At 36.9% G+C, this 16,930-nt stretch overlaps 1 protein-coding gene across 4 annotated transcripts in view; it reads right to left on the bottom strand.

Moving 5' to 3' along the window:
- Positions 1 to 16,930, bottom strand: part of LOC127877225 (dual oxidase-like) — a 50,571-nt gene that overhangs the window by 10,109 nt on the left and 23,532 nt on the right. For all 4 annotated transcript variants that reach the window (XM_052422904.1, XM_052422902.1, XM_052422905.1 and 1 more), the window contains 13 exons: positions 15,945 to 16,003; positions 15,426 to 15,533; positions 15,003 to 15,190; positions 12,624 to 12,748; positions 11,525 to 11,686; positions 10,583 to 10,699; positions 7,115 to 7,356; positions 6,394 to 6,576; positions 6,034 to 6,126; positions 3,109 to 3,244; positions 2,545 to 2,638; positions 1,552 to 1,730; positions 157 to 256 (listed from right to left, as the gene is read on the bottom strand). In XM_052422904.1, coding sequence (XP_052278864.1) covers positions 157 to 256; positions 1,552 to 1,730; positions 2,545 to 2,638; positions 3,109 to 3,244; positions 6,034 to 6,126; positions 6,394 to 6,576; positions 7,115 to 7,356; positions 10,583 to 10,699; positions 11,525 to 11,686; positions 12,624 to 12,748; positions 15,003 to 15,190; positions 15,426 to 15,533; positions 15,945 to 16,003 — 1,786 coding nt within the window. The remainder of the gene's footprint in view (positions 1 to 156; positions 257 to 1,551; positions 1,731 to 2,544; positions 2,639 to 3,108; positions 3,245 to 6,033; positions 6,127 to 6,393; positions 6,577 to 7,114; positions 7,357 to 10,582; positions 10,700 to 11,524; positions 11,687 to 12,623; positions 12,749 to 15,002; positions 15,191 to 15,425; positions 15,534 to 15,944; positions 16,004 to 16,930) is intronic.

The raw sequence follows: 16,930 nt of genomic DNA, 5'->3' as shown, positions 1-16,930 counted from the left end.
TGTCCGTTTATAACCACGAGCCCGTTCTTACTTTTATGGCGGACAACGTAGCTCCTTTGTGTCTGGAGCTACGCTGGCCGCATCAAACCGATTTTCGCATAATGCGGCTCAGTTATTAATAGAGGTGAAACTTGCAGCTCGGAGATCTCGCAGTACCTGTATCCCCTTACAAGAGTTGACCGTCGGCGGATCATGCGGGCGTTTGGGCCGGCGGGGGATGTCGGAGAGGCCGCCTGGTCAGCATCGGCATCGGGATCTAAACATAATTGTCATGGTCGAATATGTTATAAGCACTGAAAATAATTACTGGATATTCATCCGTTTACCTAAAATTATCAAATTAACGTTAATTTAATACTATCTGCATTTTTAACTACACATTTCGGTTCGGGTAACTCGTGCAAAGATTCTGAGTTGGTCGAACTGGGTATTTTACTCCTGGGACTATAACTTGTTTTCAGTGCTCATTCATATACTACCATTTGAAAGCTACACGCGTGGGTGAGCGCCGGTTGAGTTTCGGAATCTGTCAAAAGCATCTTGTGTGAAATGCTTTAAATGCGATATAAATTACCGACATATACAAAGTTGTTCAGTAACTCAAGTAAGTAAATTTTTTCACTTGTCCTCAACGATAAACTCAATTGAAAGTGTTCATATCAACCAGTTTCCATGGCAACCGCCACTCAAAATTGGAAAACGGACCAGGGCGACTATATCACATCATTACTACATTATACCTTATCGTAATACAGACAAATTCGTGTTTAAACAAAGGCTACACATTGTGATTTATTTTAAAGACCAAATTGTATATTTATCTCATTTGTATATTCATGAATATTAATGAGAAACTAACACACTCGGGAAAAATAGACAAATATCACTTTGTAGACTGAACTATTTCAATAACAGATTGTTTTCAGTTAATATGTGAATGAAAGCATACGCCACATTATAATATTTACTCTGTCTTCCCCTTGTGTAAACTTTGAAAAAATTTCTTTAAATATACAGCACACGCTAACGCGCTTTACATGGTTTATTAAGAAATCCATTTACTGGAAACTGAGTTATTTGTCAGTGCATTCTATTCGTGTGCGTCCTTGTAGTTACTAGACACATAAAGCTGATTGTTATCCCATCTTCATAAGGATTCTACGATTCTGTATTTTGTCGAATTGCATGTCACAGATGTTATTTTAATTTTTGCTTTACCATAAGAGGGCTAGCGCTAAATGGGGCTCGACTCTCGGATGATCTACTGAATTTACTGTTGTAAAACGATAATCATGTCAGCCAAAAAATAGAATATTTGTAAATTTGCTGATGATGAAGACGACGATAACGATGATGTTTAAGAGTGCTTGTTAAATACTGCGCCACACGAATATATCACATGCATGTGCCATGTTCGACATCAATTGTATTCGTGTAACATATGCGCCTGTTTTTTTCACTTGTGTTATATATGGCAACGTAACATAAAAGAACACATGTAACTGAACATTCCACGTTTACCAACCCCATCAAATAACAAACAGCGCGTACCATTCAGTCCAAGCGTGGCGTTTCGTATCGTCTGCGCGTAGTGGTCCGTTTGGAAGACCTTCTTGAAGTCAGAATACGTCATTTCCGTGCCCGCCCGTAGCCCCGCCTCCCGGTACACGGCTGCAGTGAACTCGGACACCCTATCGTCTGTCGCGTTTTCCGACAGATCCAGTAGGGACCTGATGGTACATATTTGAAAGCTTTTCTATAGGTTCTTTGAGCAAAATGATGCTAACAACAATAATCGGCATTCAACAGACATGTTCATTGAACGGTTATCCTTTAGCTTAAATAGATGTAAATTAATAAACAAAACATGTTATTTAAAGAATAAAAACAACATAATAATCAGTAAATTAAGAAGCAATAACACTTTATTTTTTAACTTTTTTAAAAATTATGTCTTGAAGTGCAAATATACTGCGCTTAGAAATTACTATTTAAGACGGTTCTAGCAAAGTTTCTACAAAGACGGCTTCAAGATAAATCTGACGTTAAATCAACGATACATAATGTTAAATTCTTCATCTGTTGTCGAGTATTTGTCCAACACAGACGGGCTCGTGTATGGTCAAGGGAAACCTCAATCGTACGTAAAACACTTTGTAGTCATTCTTGTTAAAAAATGTACTTAAAGTATATACAGTCGACTCGCTAGTAGCCGAAATTCCTATTCCGTAATTGGTATGGCTTTGGCCATACTAAGAGGTAATGACTGTTTGAGCCATTTTGAAACGAGCCGATACAAATATTTGATACATTTTAAATCAAATGTGCACAGAACTGACGAAATTTTATGTTGTAAACAATTCAATAGCGCGAGTGACGAATCAAAGTAGCTTCGATAAAGCGCATACAGATATTCAAATTGACATCTAGTACATAAGATGTAAGACAAACATGTTAGTTATTATGGTTGTTTTACACGGAATTGCATGTAAGTTAGTCTTTCCACGTGGCTTGAACTAATTTTGTGTTTTTTAGAAAGCTTACCTGACCATGTTTTTGACGTCATCGTTAGTCAAGACACCACGTGAGTCGACGTCATACATCTTGAAGAGTAGGCTGATCTTATTGTCGATGTCGTCTGGTTTGTGAACGCGGTAAAAAATATGACTTAGTGTGCACAATACTATTACATCCAATTACAAATAATTACATCACCATAGTATATGTGCTTCTTGTAATATAAGGTGTATGCATGATAACTTCTAGTTTTCAATTATTCTTTTTCATTCTATACACGTATTTTAATTGATTAAAATTATAAAAACAAAAAAATATCAAAACGAAAACAACAAAAGCACACTCTGGGTAAATAATGAAATAAAAATTTAGTTTTCAAACGCAACATTCAGTTTACATCCAAACGGTGATATTATTAGCGGTACTTACAAATCATAATTATGTCGTCATTGATTTTACAAAACGACTATTTAAAACAACTATGCATAATAACGATATTGTTTGACAAACGCGAATTTATTTAACCATCCTACAACAAAAAGTAAAAAATATACCTTTTAATCAGACAAACACTTGATCCTAAATACCTACCAGAAGATAACAGAATAAAGATATCAAGGAACTCTCTGAACGAGACCCGTCCTGATTTGTCGGAATCCACCAACATGAACATGTGCTTCACAAACATGGAGCTGGGCTTCAACCCGAACGCTTCGCCGAACTCGGCCTGAAAAACAAAAAACCTACATATTTAGAGCTTTTCACAAGCGAATAAAATACCCCATACTGAACCGCCACCTATGTTTAGGGGAAATAACTCATGAACACGAACACGTTTAATGATATATTTGACGCTTCAATGAAATTGCTTGAAAATTGTGGAAGCTGTTTTCTATTAAGTAACACATTTTCTTTCGCAAAATGACTGACCGTCAGAGTGACTCAAGTAAACTCCGTCTGGAACTACTTTTTACGGGAACATTAAAACCAGTCCTCCAGGAACTGAAGGGTTGGGTTTTGGTTGTCCTGTGATGATACGGCTAACTAGATTTGTGATCCGGTTAGCTAGATTTGTGATCCGGCTAGCTAGATTGGTGATCCGGTTAGCTAGATTGGTGATCCGGCTATCTGCATTGGTGATCCGACTAGCTAGATTGGTGATCCGGCTCGATAGATAGATGATGCAGCTAGCTAGATTGGAGATCCGGCTAGCTAGATTGGTAATCCGGCTAGCTAGATCGATGATCCGGTTAGCTAGATTGGATATCCGGCTATCAAGATTGGAGATCCGGCCGAGACGGACTAAAACTTTTGTGCTGCTGTGATGATCCGGTTAGCTAGATTGGTGATCCGGTTAGCTAGATTGGTTATCCGGCTAGCTAGATTGGTGATCAAGCTACCAAGAATGGAGATCCGGCTAGCTAAATTGATGATCCGGCTAGCTAGTTGGAAATCCGACAAGAGCGATTGGTGGTAAGGCTAGCAAGATTGGAGATCCGACAAGCAAGATTGGAGATCCGGCTAGCGAGATTGGATATCCGGCTCGCTAGATTGATGGTCAGGCTAGCTAGGCCTAGGGCGAGCTTCTTACTACACATTTCAATTCGAGCTTTAAACACGTTAAATTACATGCATGGAGATAATGAATTAGTTCTTTGTGATGCGTCGGAAATATGTGCAAAGACCGTTGGCAAGAATTACGTTCGGATTCTGATTTATTACAACTTTGAAATTGATAGAGTTGACTTTTCAACTCTGGATATCGGCATTCTGCGCTAACAGTCCTTTTAACAAAATCAACTTGTGTGACATGTGTTTGATTTGTCGACTGAAGGATAAGAATAACACATAGCTAACAAGTGTCCGTTTGTTACAGACTGATATCATAATGGCAGTCAAAATTGCAAACAGTAATGTCAAAAACAGTATTAAGGGATCTTTTCACGTTTTGGTAAATTGACAAAATTGAAAAAAGTTGTTTCAGATTCGCAAATTTTCGTTTTAGTTATGATATTTGTGAGGAAACAGTAATACTGAACATTTATCATGGTCTAATATAGCCATTATATGCATCTTTTGACGATTTAAAAACCTAAAAAATATAAAGCGTTGCAACGCGAAACGATTGAATAATTTGGAGAGTTCTGTTGTTATTGTTTAATTTTGTGAATCTACGAAGATTGCTTATATAAAGTATAAAATACGTCTTTCATACATGCTTGGCAGGATGGCCGAACGGTCTAAATAGTTTTAACTCCAGGACTCCAGGGGTACGTGGTTCGAACCCTGATGCAGTCTACTTTTTTTTACTTTTTTAAATTTTAATCTTGATTTTTTACTGGAGCTTTTTAGCTACAATGTTTACATTTATCAATATAAAGCATTTAATGACAAACTTCAAAACATGCCAAAATCTGTGAAAAGGCCCCTTTAAATGTGCATATGCCAAACACATAAATTAACAAGGGCTGTTTGTAAAACATTCATGCCCCCCATATGGGCTGCCAGTGTGTAGTGGCAGCCATTGTGTGAATACGTTTGTTGTCACTGTGACCTTGACCTTTGACCTAGTGACCTGGAAATCAATAGGGGTCATCTGCCAGTCATGATCAATGTACCTATGAAGTTTCATGACTCTAGGCCTAATTATTCTTGAGTTATCATCAGGAAACCATTTTACTGTTTCGACTCACTGTGACCTTGACCTTTGACCTAGTGACCTGAAAATTAATAGGGGTCATCTTCCAGTCATGACCAATGTACCTATAAAGTTTCATGATCCTAGGCGTAAGCATTCTTGAGTTATCATCCGGAAACCATTTTACTATTTCGAGTCACTGTGACCTTGACCTTTGACCTAGTGACCTGAAAATCAATAGGGGTCATCTGCCAGTCATGAACAATGTACCTATGAAGTTTCATGATCCTAGGCCTAAGCATTCTTGAGTTATCATCCGGAAACCATTTTACTATTTCGAGTCACTGTGACCTTGACCTTTGACCTAGTGACCTGAAAATCAATAGGGATCATCTGCCAGTCATGATCAATGTACCTATGAAGTTTCATGATCCTAGGCCGAAGTGTTCTTGAGTTATCATCCGGTAAGCATCTGGTGGACGGACCGACCGACGGACGGACCGACCGACAAGTGTAAAACAATATATCCCCTCTTCTTCGAAGGGGGGCATAAAATTAACTGTTATGTGCAAAAAATACAAAGTGTCGTCTTGAGTGTAACACATAATTACTAGTTACATGACGCGCAACTTATACGCGCTTAACCAATTTATGCCTTGTGGACTCCCATCCTTCTAAATTGGATCAATTTATTTCCAAAATTAGGGTTGTCTAGTATAATAATATCTATATTAAGAATATTTCTTACAGAAATTCCTTTAAGCAAACAGCTGTTTGCCAAGGCCTTTTGTCTAGACGCTAGGCATAAATGGCTTAAATCTCAATCTGCAGTATCGCCCTTTTAGTTGTGTATTATAACACGAAAGTTGTGTTCAAACCTGTGTCAATTCTATGCGTGTTAACTCGGACCCAAGTGTGTCACCGTCACCAACGTACATGTTCTCTTCGCGCGTATCTCCCTCTTCGAAGATCTGACAGAAACAGATGGACGCATGCGATTGGATTGTTTGTTTACAGAAAAGATGAAAGTTGATATTGTTTATTGCTGCTGGTATTCACTAAAGATAAAGCCCTAGTGTGAGCAAGTACATTTTGCCAAATTAAAACAAAGTACAGCTATTTATGGCTTAGTGTTGATCTACCATTATGACGTATAATCCGCTGCTTACGAGAAATTGTATAAACACGTAGCATTGACTAAGGAATATAAAGTTTAATTCTAAACCTTAATGATTTACCCTGAGTATTTTCTTGAAGAACTTATTGAGCCTCTCCTGTCGGACACGCCTGGTGACCGCGTTCCGAAGGATGTAGTTCTCCACCAGCTGTCGCTTGGTGTTTTGGATCTGCCTGGAGTCCAGGAAGTGGGTCAGCTGCGTCACGAAGCGATCGCGCTCCACAATGCTAGAGAACTGCAACACCTGAAAAGAGTTGTCACAAAACAAGGATATGGAGCCGCGCTCTAAGAAAATGTGGCTAAATGCAGTCTGCACAGGCTAATCAGAGACGACATTTCCCGCCTATACTGGATTTTCGTTTAAAGGAGACTTCCATGTGAACATTAATCATTAAAAGCGGAAAAGATCGACCATGATTAGCCTGTGCGGACTTCACAGGCTATTCTGGGACGACACTTTACGCACACGGATTAAGCCCAGTTTTCACAAAACGCGCCTCGGTGGTACTTTCAGAGGTATCGTTTGGGTCCAATGTATTTAGAAAGAGCAAACCAACATCATTTAAAAATCACAAATCGGTCTCGTTGATATTTTTTTTATTTCTTCTAAATGTTACTCTTCATGCTTTGAGTCTGTTTATCGATGAATAAAAATGCATCGTTTCGCTGAAGGAGAATTGCGGCTATTTTAAACACTTAGAATTCATAGATTCGAATTACATCCAGTTATTCGAGATTAAGAATCAATCAAGTTGAAACAAAGAAAATATTGCAGTACTTACTAAATCGTATTCTGGTAACTTCAGCGCTGCAAAATTTTCCATTTTGTCGCTTGAAACGTGTATCTCCACCTCGCTCGCGTTCACTTTCGTACTCTTCCTAGTAATATGCGAAGGTACGAACAGTAAGTCCACGAATCTCATCAACACCCGCTGTGGGTTGAAGACGCTGATTTTTCCATCGATTGTGTCCAGGAACACAGTCACTATTCTACCGGGGTTCTCTAAATCGACCCATTCCAGCGCTGCCAAAAGCAATTTACATGTATTTTAAAATAGATGGTTTTAATAAACTTGATTCACAGACTAATAAAATGACAGTGATACATATTTCTACAATGTCGATGAAAGTAAATATTCAAGCTAACAGTTTATTTTATCGTATTTCGCAAAGCCTTGTTCACAATTTCTGTGAGGCTTTTGATCGAATCCAATTTCGACATGCCAATTTATTGCATTTTTCTAATATCGTGACACATACCGCGGTTATTAAGACAGAACTATCATATCATAACGTTGAGAGAATACAATACATTTCACTGTATAATTTTATCAGTGAGAATAGTGTTTATCTGAAAATCCCTAAGATAACTTATGTTTGCCAAGTCTTTGACTGTCAGTCGAACGCTAGACTAATTTTCAAACACTATTTTTGATTCGTTTATTAACGTCATTTCACAAATACAATCGTTAATTCACACAAAATATTCAGTTTGTTGCTATTAATAAAGTATATGGCGATAAACGAATACAGTTATATAGCCTCATAGATCCAGAGCTCCAGATAAGATGCGTATCTGCGTATTTACGCATTGAACATAAAAAACACTTTAAAAATCGGCCCAGTACGTAACAATACGCAATACTAATCTTGGTACGTAGTTTTGATCGATTAAAGTGCGTAACCAAATGAATCAAAAGTAAGTCAACTAAAAGAACCTTGTAATCAAAATGGTGACCCATCGTGTTCTAAGTTCGAAAAAGGGACGTTTCAAGCAAACAGCGGCTCATGCAGGAAGTAACTGTATATTACAATATGCCAATAGAAATAAATCTTATGGTGCTTCTAGTATTGTTAACGTAATTTTAATCGATCTAATTGTTGAAGAAGTTTATAGTTAACTTACATAGACCACATGAAGTATGACTTTATTTTTAATTGTACAAGCAGTACCATAACTTAGTTTAATTGCGAAATGACGTTCGTGTACTATATGAATACTATATGCGAGAAAGACCCAATCAAGACAGAGATACAACTCATGTAAGTTGAATATTTTGAAGACAGTCTATTAATATCATCATTTAAAATTTATTTTGCTTGCACTTATTAATAACCAATAGTAATATTTCTAGATTAAACACGCCACGTACTATGTCAGTTTTCTATGGAAATTGAAAGTACCACTCAATTTTCCTACATACCCTTTATGGCTGAAACAAAGGAGTAAAATACCCTTTAGGAATAATATCAGGGCGTAAAGTACCCTTTAGACTTAATCCTTATCTACAGCTCTGCATAGATCTTTCCCAAAATGCGTTACTAGCAATGCGCAATCACGAGTGGTGTCCCCTTTTCTCTTCCGGTGACTTTTTGTTGATGTAAAGGCCTATTTATATATACTGACACATCAAGTATCTAATTGCTATGAAGAATATATGAACAAGTAATAAATGTGAATAATTTCAAGTATCTGAATGAGAGAATCTCGCCATTAAAAATTTATATAAGCCGCATAGTTTGATTGTTATTATTTAATTGAGTATTATTATCTATAAAAAGGTTTGCGATGATCAACCAATGGCTTGAATAGGCATCGCTTTAATTAACTTGAATTGGAATACAAACTAATGAATATCTGCACTTAGCGATTTCGATAATGAGTACGATTACAGCTTTTCGCCAGCTATTTTTCAATTAAAATCAAACGATTAATATTGCAATTACTATGTAATAAAAGATCAAGACAAGAAGTTATTCATTAACTAAATGAACTGTTTACAACTTAAGTGTCTCATACGCAAATGTTTAAGGCTTGTCAACAGAAATCGAGTTTGGAGTGTTTTTTGCAATTTGGTGACTATTTATATCTTAAATTGGATAAAGTTACAACACAATGAAGACCTCCAATAGTAGCTTAGTTTGATATCAATACCGTGTTCAATATTAATCTAATATTGTTGAAAATCTCTTCGGAAAATATGACAGTACTGTCCTAACATGCCTGCCATTTGTCCAAAAATTGAAATTTATAAAATATTTATCTTTAAAATGATATGCATGTTCAGTCTTTTATTTTAACCTCCGTACGGGTCCTATTTGTGAAGATGACGGCTTTTGTGGTTGCTGAAACAGCAATACAGATCTGCAGTTGGTTACAACTAACAAGCAACAGTTGTACCAGAGCTATACCATTGTTTTATTATTTCATTTTAAGTGTTTCTACAATGGATTATTGATAAACGATCCCTAGACGCGCCGTTTAAAAGTGCCATACTGAGTCTTCTAAACATTCGCACGAACATTAACAATGAGGCCAATATGTTGCAATTGCGCAATACATATAGATATGCAGTTGGTTACAACTAACAATCAACACATTGTCCCAGAGACGTAGATGTTATCTACGTATCTGGTTGTCCTCAATATTCATGTCTTTAATCAAAGTATACAGTTATTGTTATCGTGTATGCTACTCGCTAACTGTATTGCGCAATTGCATCATATTGGTCTCATGTTTAAAGTAAAATTACTACTCAAAATCAACTAAAATTTCGTACAATTTTGTGTAAAATAGACTTCACCAATTAAAAATCAGAGCTCCTTATGGCAATTGCCGAAATTGCAACGCCAGATGTGGTCTGATTAAACACATGAACACTGATTGTTTATGTGTTAACTTTATTTTACGAAATATTTTACGAAACTTTCGTTGATTTTGAGCATTATAGAGACTTAAATGTTCTCGTGCAATGTTTAGAAGACCCAATATGGACCGTTCTGCGGATCGGGTAGACGACTGGTGACGTATTGAGCGTCCTCGCAGCGCGCGAGAAGCAGTAAGATCTTTGTTTATTGTCAGCACTCCCTTCGCGGAGTTGCCTAGTCCTTTAAGGGCGGGACAACTAGACATTAATTGCATACAGCACAGCCTAATCTGGGACGACACAGAACGGACATGCATTGTTAACCCTTTCAGTGCGGGAACCGAATTTTGAAGGCCTTTGCAAACAGTTTCGATCCATATGAGACGCCACAGAACGTGGCGTCTCATCAGGATCGAAACTGTTTGTTATTCTGATAATATTCTTTGGAAAAAAAATCGAAGAAAATGCTTATTTTAGAAATTCAGCAGACGACATTTTAACAGACGACAAATTTCCCAGCATGCAAAGGGTTAAGCCCAGGTTTTCAAGAACTAGGCTTCTTTGAACGAAATGCCATGATGACATTCTTTCTATCCAACAAACCTGCAAACTCGTTCGTATTGGCTGACTCGGTCCTCTGCAACGTTGGCGGCGGCACTCGTGTCTTGTACATGGTCTGCCGTTTGTGTCGGGACAGCAGGAACATGATGAGCAGGGTGACTGACAAAGAAAAAATTGAATGGAATTAATAGGGCAGTTTGAGACTTTATGCAGTGAACTTATTTTTTGATTTGCTAATTTGTTGGTATGGATAAATTAATATTTTAACGACTGTAAAGCACACTTCTTGTGCAAAGAAAAACTTTGGACGGATACCTATTCATTTTTAAGCATATTTACGCATTTCTAAGCACACAGAGAATATACATTTAGAAAAAAGTGTAAGGCGAAAAGCAGCATAACATATAAACATTTTTTTAGAGTATAGAAAATCCTTTATTTTTAAAGAGTTCATGTTTCAATTATGGAAATATTGTTTAGATCCAAACTATGAAACCATTCACGGAATTAGAATTTGATGAACGTTGGTGTGTATTAAATCGTACATTTTAGTCTTTTTTTCTCACAAAGCCCACCATTAGTAAATTAAAACAGCAATTATCAAACAATTAACGAAAGTTGGCTTTAAATCAATATACATTGCAAAGTTGTTTTTTCTTTGTTAAAGCAAGATCAGCAATAATCATTTAAGAATCTCGGACAAAAAATATTTTACAGTGTTTTTTTTAAGTCTTCCATTTACAAGGCCAATATTCTTGTAGTGCAAATGCTTGACACGCATTTAAGGACTGGTCAAACCCAACACTTAGATATCCTCCACTAACACATACGGGTTTGTAAATTTAACCTTATAGCATTGCGTTTCGTTTCAAATTAAACAGGAACATATAGTATATATACCCGGTAATTTAAATTCAAACAATTCAATGTTTGAATATTTCACCATAGGAACATAGACCTTCTTATAACTCTATAAATGGTTACCTGGGACACATGCTGCCAGAACGAGAAAGGTCAAGGTAAATGACACTTCGCTGCCGGAGAAGTAGTCGTACGTCCGGAGGTCCGTGCACGGCTGTAGCATGGGCACCCCGTGCAGGCTGCCTTCTGGGTCCAACTGCGCTGGCTGCTTGAAGCACCCCACGTCTGCGGGGGAAATGGATGGATATGGTTAGGAATTTGTAAAATTTTACTTTTATGAAACAAACTGCCTTTTGTTGACCGAAAATGATATGCATGGTTTGTTGACGTTATGTTTGATCAATTTAACACTATGTGGGGTTAAGTTAACATAATGTTTGGGTAAGTTAACATAATGTTGGGTAAAGTTAACATAATGTTGGGTAAAGTTAACATAATGTTGGGTAAAGTTAACATAATGTTGGGTAAAGTTAACATAATGTTGGGTAAAGTTGACATAATGTTGGGTAAAGTTAACATAATGTTGAGTAAAGTTGACATCATGTTGGGTTAAGTTAGCATTATGTTGAATTAAGGTAATTTTCATTATCAAAAGACAGTTTTGGCCTTTCATATATTAGTGTGATACTGTCTCGGTGTTGTTTAAAAAGAATGCTGATAATGTTATTTTAACACTTTGATTCAAGTTGTCAATCTATGCAGGTTGAGTGAAGAACGTCTGTGGGAAACTTGATTAAAACGGTTATGTTCAAGTTGTTTTAATATTTTGATAAAGTTGTGGTGGAGGTGGTGTAAACTTGTGAAAATACATGTAAAATATAAGACAAGCGCTGAAATATTTTGAACGAAATCTGCAATGTGATTCAGGGGTATTAGTAACGTGTTTTGTAAAGTAAATTTTAACTTAAGTTCGTTTTCAAGTCCTTTGGAGATTAGCTGCGCAGTCAGGAATGACGCTTTCCGCATAAGACCGAATTTTCGTTTGGAAATGACTTATATTAAACGAAAGAATTCCTAAAAGCGGAAAGTGTCTTCCCTGATTAGGATGGGCGTACTGCAAAGGCTAATCTGGGACGACATTTTACGCACATGCATTCACTCCGTTCTTTTTTCAGAGCGATTCTCAAACGACATATCACATGAAAACGATACGCCTACTCACTGTCGGAGCTCTGGAAGAGGAAAACGTTCCGCTGCGTCTGCTGGCTGCTTACAAATGTCACAGCGTTGATGACGTCAACCAGCTGTAAGTTTTCAATGTCGTAAATTTCCGCGTCCGTCAGACCGCTGAAACGAGGCACCAGATAATTCGCTTGTATGTATGATATTTAATTTCCTAGATATAGATGTAGAGGCCGTTTGCATGTAGTGTGGCGAAATCAAGCTTAAGGAAAAAGCTGAATAAGTAAAGACAACGGTTTTCACTAAAAATCTAAATAACAAATAAAGATTCGTTTTCGAAAAAAAATTCTGCTGACTTAATATGAAGCTATCGGTCAAGATTGCATTTCGTTTGGTGTCGGATCAACGTCACTGCTAAAAACAGAAAACGATTTTTACAGAAACCTGATACCTTGACACACCTGAAATCAAAACCTTAGAAAAAACAAAATGCGTTTATCGATGTGGTACACACTTTCCATTATAGCATTAGCTTTAAAGGTCAGACGCTAAAATCACAAGTTATGGTAACAAAACTGAAAAATAATCTCGTACTATGTGATGACAGCTGAGCGCGAACTGAAATAAAACCATTTATTCTGTACTTTTATCAGATTTTTTTAAATAACAACTCCGCTGTTCATTCCAAATGTTCATAACATATAACACACTTACACAGGGCGGAACTTCATATATTACAGAATAATACAGAAATGTAAATAGTTGGTGTTAGTATGTGAGGTCAGCGATGTCTCTCAACACGTATTTTAACACTTTGCCCATCAGAAGCATGTGAAAATGAATTTTGCAACCAGCATAAAACCAGAACACCCTGCGAGTACATGTAACTCGCAATCTGTTCAGGTTTTATGCTGTTTGCTGCTCATCAGTATATACGAGTAGGAGATGAAGCCTTTAAAACTTAAATATAGTAAGAGAAGTCTTTAATTAAATTTAACTTTCTAAGTGACTACAAATGTGTTAAAATACGTATCTAAATGGTAAAGGGTTAATACAAACCGACTAGAGTTATGAGACAGTATTATTATGACTTGTATATGCAGCTGTATGCTTTGGCAACTAAGCGTGGTGTAGGGTTGGGGCTTTCTGCGTTTTTATTCAACCAATGTTTTCAACGACTGGATTAAAATCCAATCGAGTATCATGTACTTTCATTTGTTGCTGATTTTTTACCGATAAAATGCGACAGGATTAACCCCTACTCGGCGCTGGTTAGCTGATGGGCGACTTGGGTTCGATTATTATCGACAGTAATTCGCAGCCAGTAGACTGGTTCTCTGTTAGGCGACGCCGGTTCGTTCATAGGTGATGTTGGATTGTTGATAGGCGACACGTTTCGCTCTTATGCGAGTTTTTTCCGCTGATTTAAGTTTTGTGATTATGGGATATCGGGTCATGTTCTCCGATAAAAAGTCTGTCTATAAACGAATAACTTGAATTTTAACTGTCACGGACTTCTAACGTTTTCTTAAGTGTGGCAATGTTTCCACAAAAGCTGCCATCGCTTGAGACTACAGTTTACTAGACATTTCCAGTGGCTTGAATTTTTCACTGACTGATATATTCTCTCAGCAAACTCAAGAGCATAAGAGTTTCGCCATTGCACACATCAAATGACAATGTAAGCAAATATGTTTAAAATTTTCCGGGAACAAGATCAATATGGTCCTTCCTGTTTCTCACAAAATGTTGACGGATTCAATCATGTTTTTTGCGCCTTTTAATTAGATAAATGAACATACCACTAAGCTTACCCATTTGTCCCTGCATTTATGTTTGTTTGGGGTATTTGAAATACTTGTATGTGTTGCCATCATGACCTGCTATTAGAATTGTATACATAAAATACTTGACGCGTGTGTGGCACTTCTACGTTACACAATGGATAATTGATTAATACCTTGTCCCTGTAAAAAGTTTCTTGAGAATTATTATGTTTTTTTTTTGCGCATACGTCCCCTCATTTTTTGTGTTATGAAATCATTTTCGCTGTTTGAGATAGGCTAGGCTGTGGAAAGCAAAAAAACCTACACATTTCTTATTAACTTCTTCATCGAAACGATACATAGGTTTGCGAAATTATTTATCCTTGCAAAACTGCACTTTTCTTTCCTGGTATAAGAAACGGTGCGATCGCATAATTCTTCCACAGTTTGACCATGTGACGTATCGTATTTTGCATTAAATGTATTGTTAGCATACGAATAAAAAATTCATTTAAAAATAAAATGTTCTTAGCACGTTATTCAACATAACAAATTAGACCTTTAAAGTTAAAACTTTCACTCTATTAAGGCCAAAACCGCTTCAGCCAACCGTCTTGAAACCGCATTAGGAATCATTCGAGGTATCAAATTACCTTTCCTTTCTGTTCTCGTACCAGAACCGGTCCCCGTGGCGAATCCGGAGGAACTGGTCGAGCAATATCCGCTGGAACAGCTCCCCAGGTCCCTCCGCAGTCGTCTCCAGCATGCCGCCCGTAAATAGGTCAATATCGTCCAAGCCATCCCCGGACTTATTGTAGAGGGCCCTAACAGCGGCGATTTCCTGGAGAATATTTGCATAAACCAGCTTTTCCAGGATCTGTGATGGCCATAACGTTATTTTAGACAGTATTAGTCTTTCGGGAGAGATAATCGCTTTTTGCACTGCGCAATTATTTTCTGACAATGATAATGATGACGATGGAGGTGGTGATGATCTGTATAATTCAACTGAAATTATTTTCCACTGCTTAGAACTTAGAAACAGTCTCTTGAAGGAATATATAAATCTCACGTACCTTCAAGTTGTACCCCAGAGGGTTAATGCTCGCCCACGTCTGTTTCCTCGGGAGCCCATAACTCTCCCTGACTGAGTTGTAGTCCGCAAGCCCGTGGTCACGCCCCCTCTGGGATATAAATGGCGCGATTACAGAATTGTCCCCTTTATTACATTGTACGTGCGATTACTCGTGTAGAGTAATCAATAATTGTGTTTCTTTCGGCAAAACGGGCAAAAAACAATAAAATAAATATAAGTTTCAAACGAGAATGTCCCTTTTAACGAATTTCTATTTGGAAAAACTTGACAGACAAATATTAATACACCACCCTTTAAACCCGCATAGAGATACAGCACTTTTTAACACACAAAAAGATACATGTTTATTATAAACCTAAGATAAAAGAAACATGTAATTTTAAAAGAAATCACAAAAAGATTCGCTCCAAGTAAGCGATCAGATAAACACGTGCATACACTATAAATGGAGAGCGGTTTTTAATATCGTAATTTATTTGAATTATTAACCATGCAATACCTGAATATTCAACGCCGCAAGGTCTCTCCTGGAAAATTCTAATGGTCCGAAGACACTTTCTGAAAATCGAAATTGTTTTTTACAAATTATGTTAATATTTATGAATTATATAAAATGTGCAAAAAAAACTTTACATATATTTCAATATAAATTAAAATAAAGTTAAGAAGAACAGGTGTCGATAAATGCGAAATAAGCCAGAAATTTAATTCTGAAATCGAAACTGTATGTATATCATGCATGTACGTTGTGAATCTAAATTAAGTTTTACGGATCATTTTAATTTCCTACAAGATAAGTATTGATGCAAACCATCAAAGGGCGTCGGGAATTTCAGTGTAAAAGGCACTCAATGAAGTTACATGGAAAAAATTTTTTTCTACTCTAAATATTAATATATTGGTCGATTATTTTAAACAAAATAGAAAAGAGATACTGGTATAACCATTATCTATGATTTTGTGTTATAACTCCCAAATAACCGTTATATATGATGTTGTGATATAACCCCCAAATAACCATTATCTATGATTTTGTGTTGTAACCCCCAAATATTGCATAGTTCATTTTATTTACATTGGTTTCCCTTTTTTTACTGGCATCCGTGTGCAGTTTTCATTAATGGAACAGAACTGTGTAGGTTTTAAAAAATCTGCTTCATCTTGTAAGCGTAATTTTATATTTATCTCAACTTCAATGGGAGATGATTCTGAACTTATTATAACGTTGCTCACTTACGATAGGGGTTGAGTACTCATTGATATGAAAGCACTGTAAAAGTTTTAATGTTTTTACGAACCCCCCCCCCCCCCCCCTCTCACACATATATTTCATGTGCATAACTAAAAAACAAGAGAGCCATGATGGCCCTGTATCGCTCCACTGTTTTTTCTTTGCAAAAAAACGTGCAATGCGCATGGGTTGAAATGTACTCAAGCATGTGACTTTCTCTTTCTATCCCTCGTCCCACTGGGGGTTTAAAGTTG

Source organism: Dreissena polymorpha, chromosome 4 (assembly GCF_020536995.1).
Source record: "Dreissena polymorpha isolate Duluth1 chromosome 4, UMN_Dpol_1.0, whole genome shotgun sequence".
Taxonomy (NCBI): domain Eukaryota; kingdom Metazoa; phylum Mollusca; class Bivalvia; order Myida; family Dreissenidae; genus Dreissena; species Dreissena polymorpha.
Note: the sequence above shows the minus strand (reverse complement) of the source record. Positions and strands in the feature narration are given on the sequence as shown.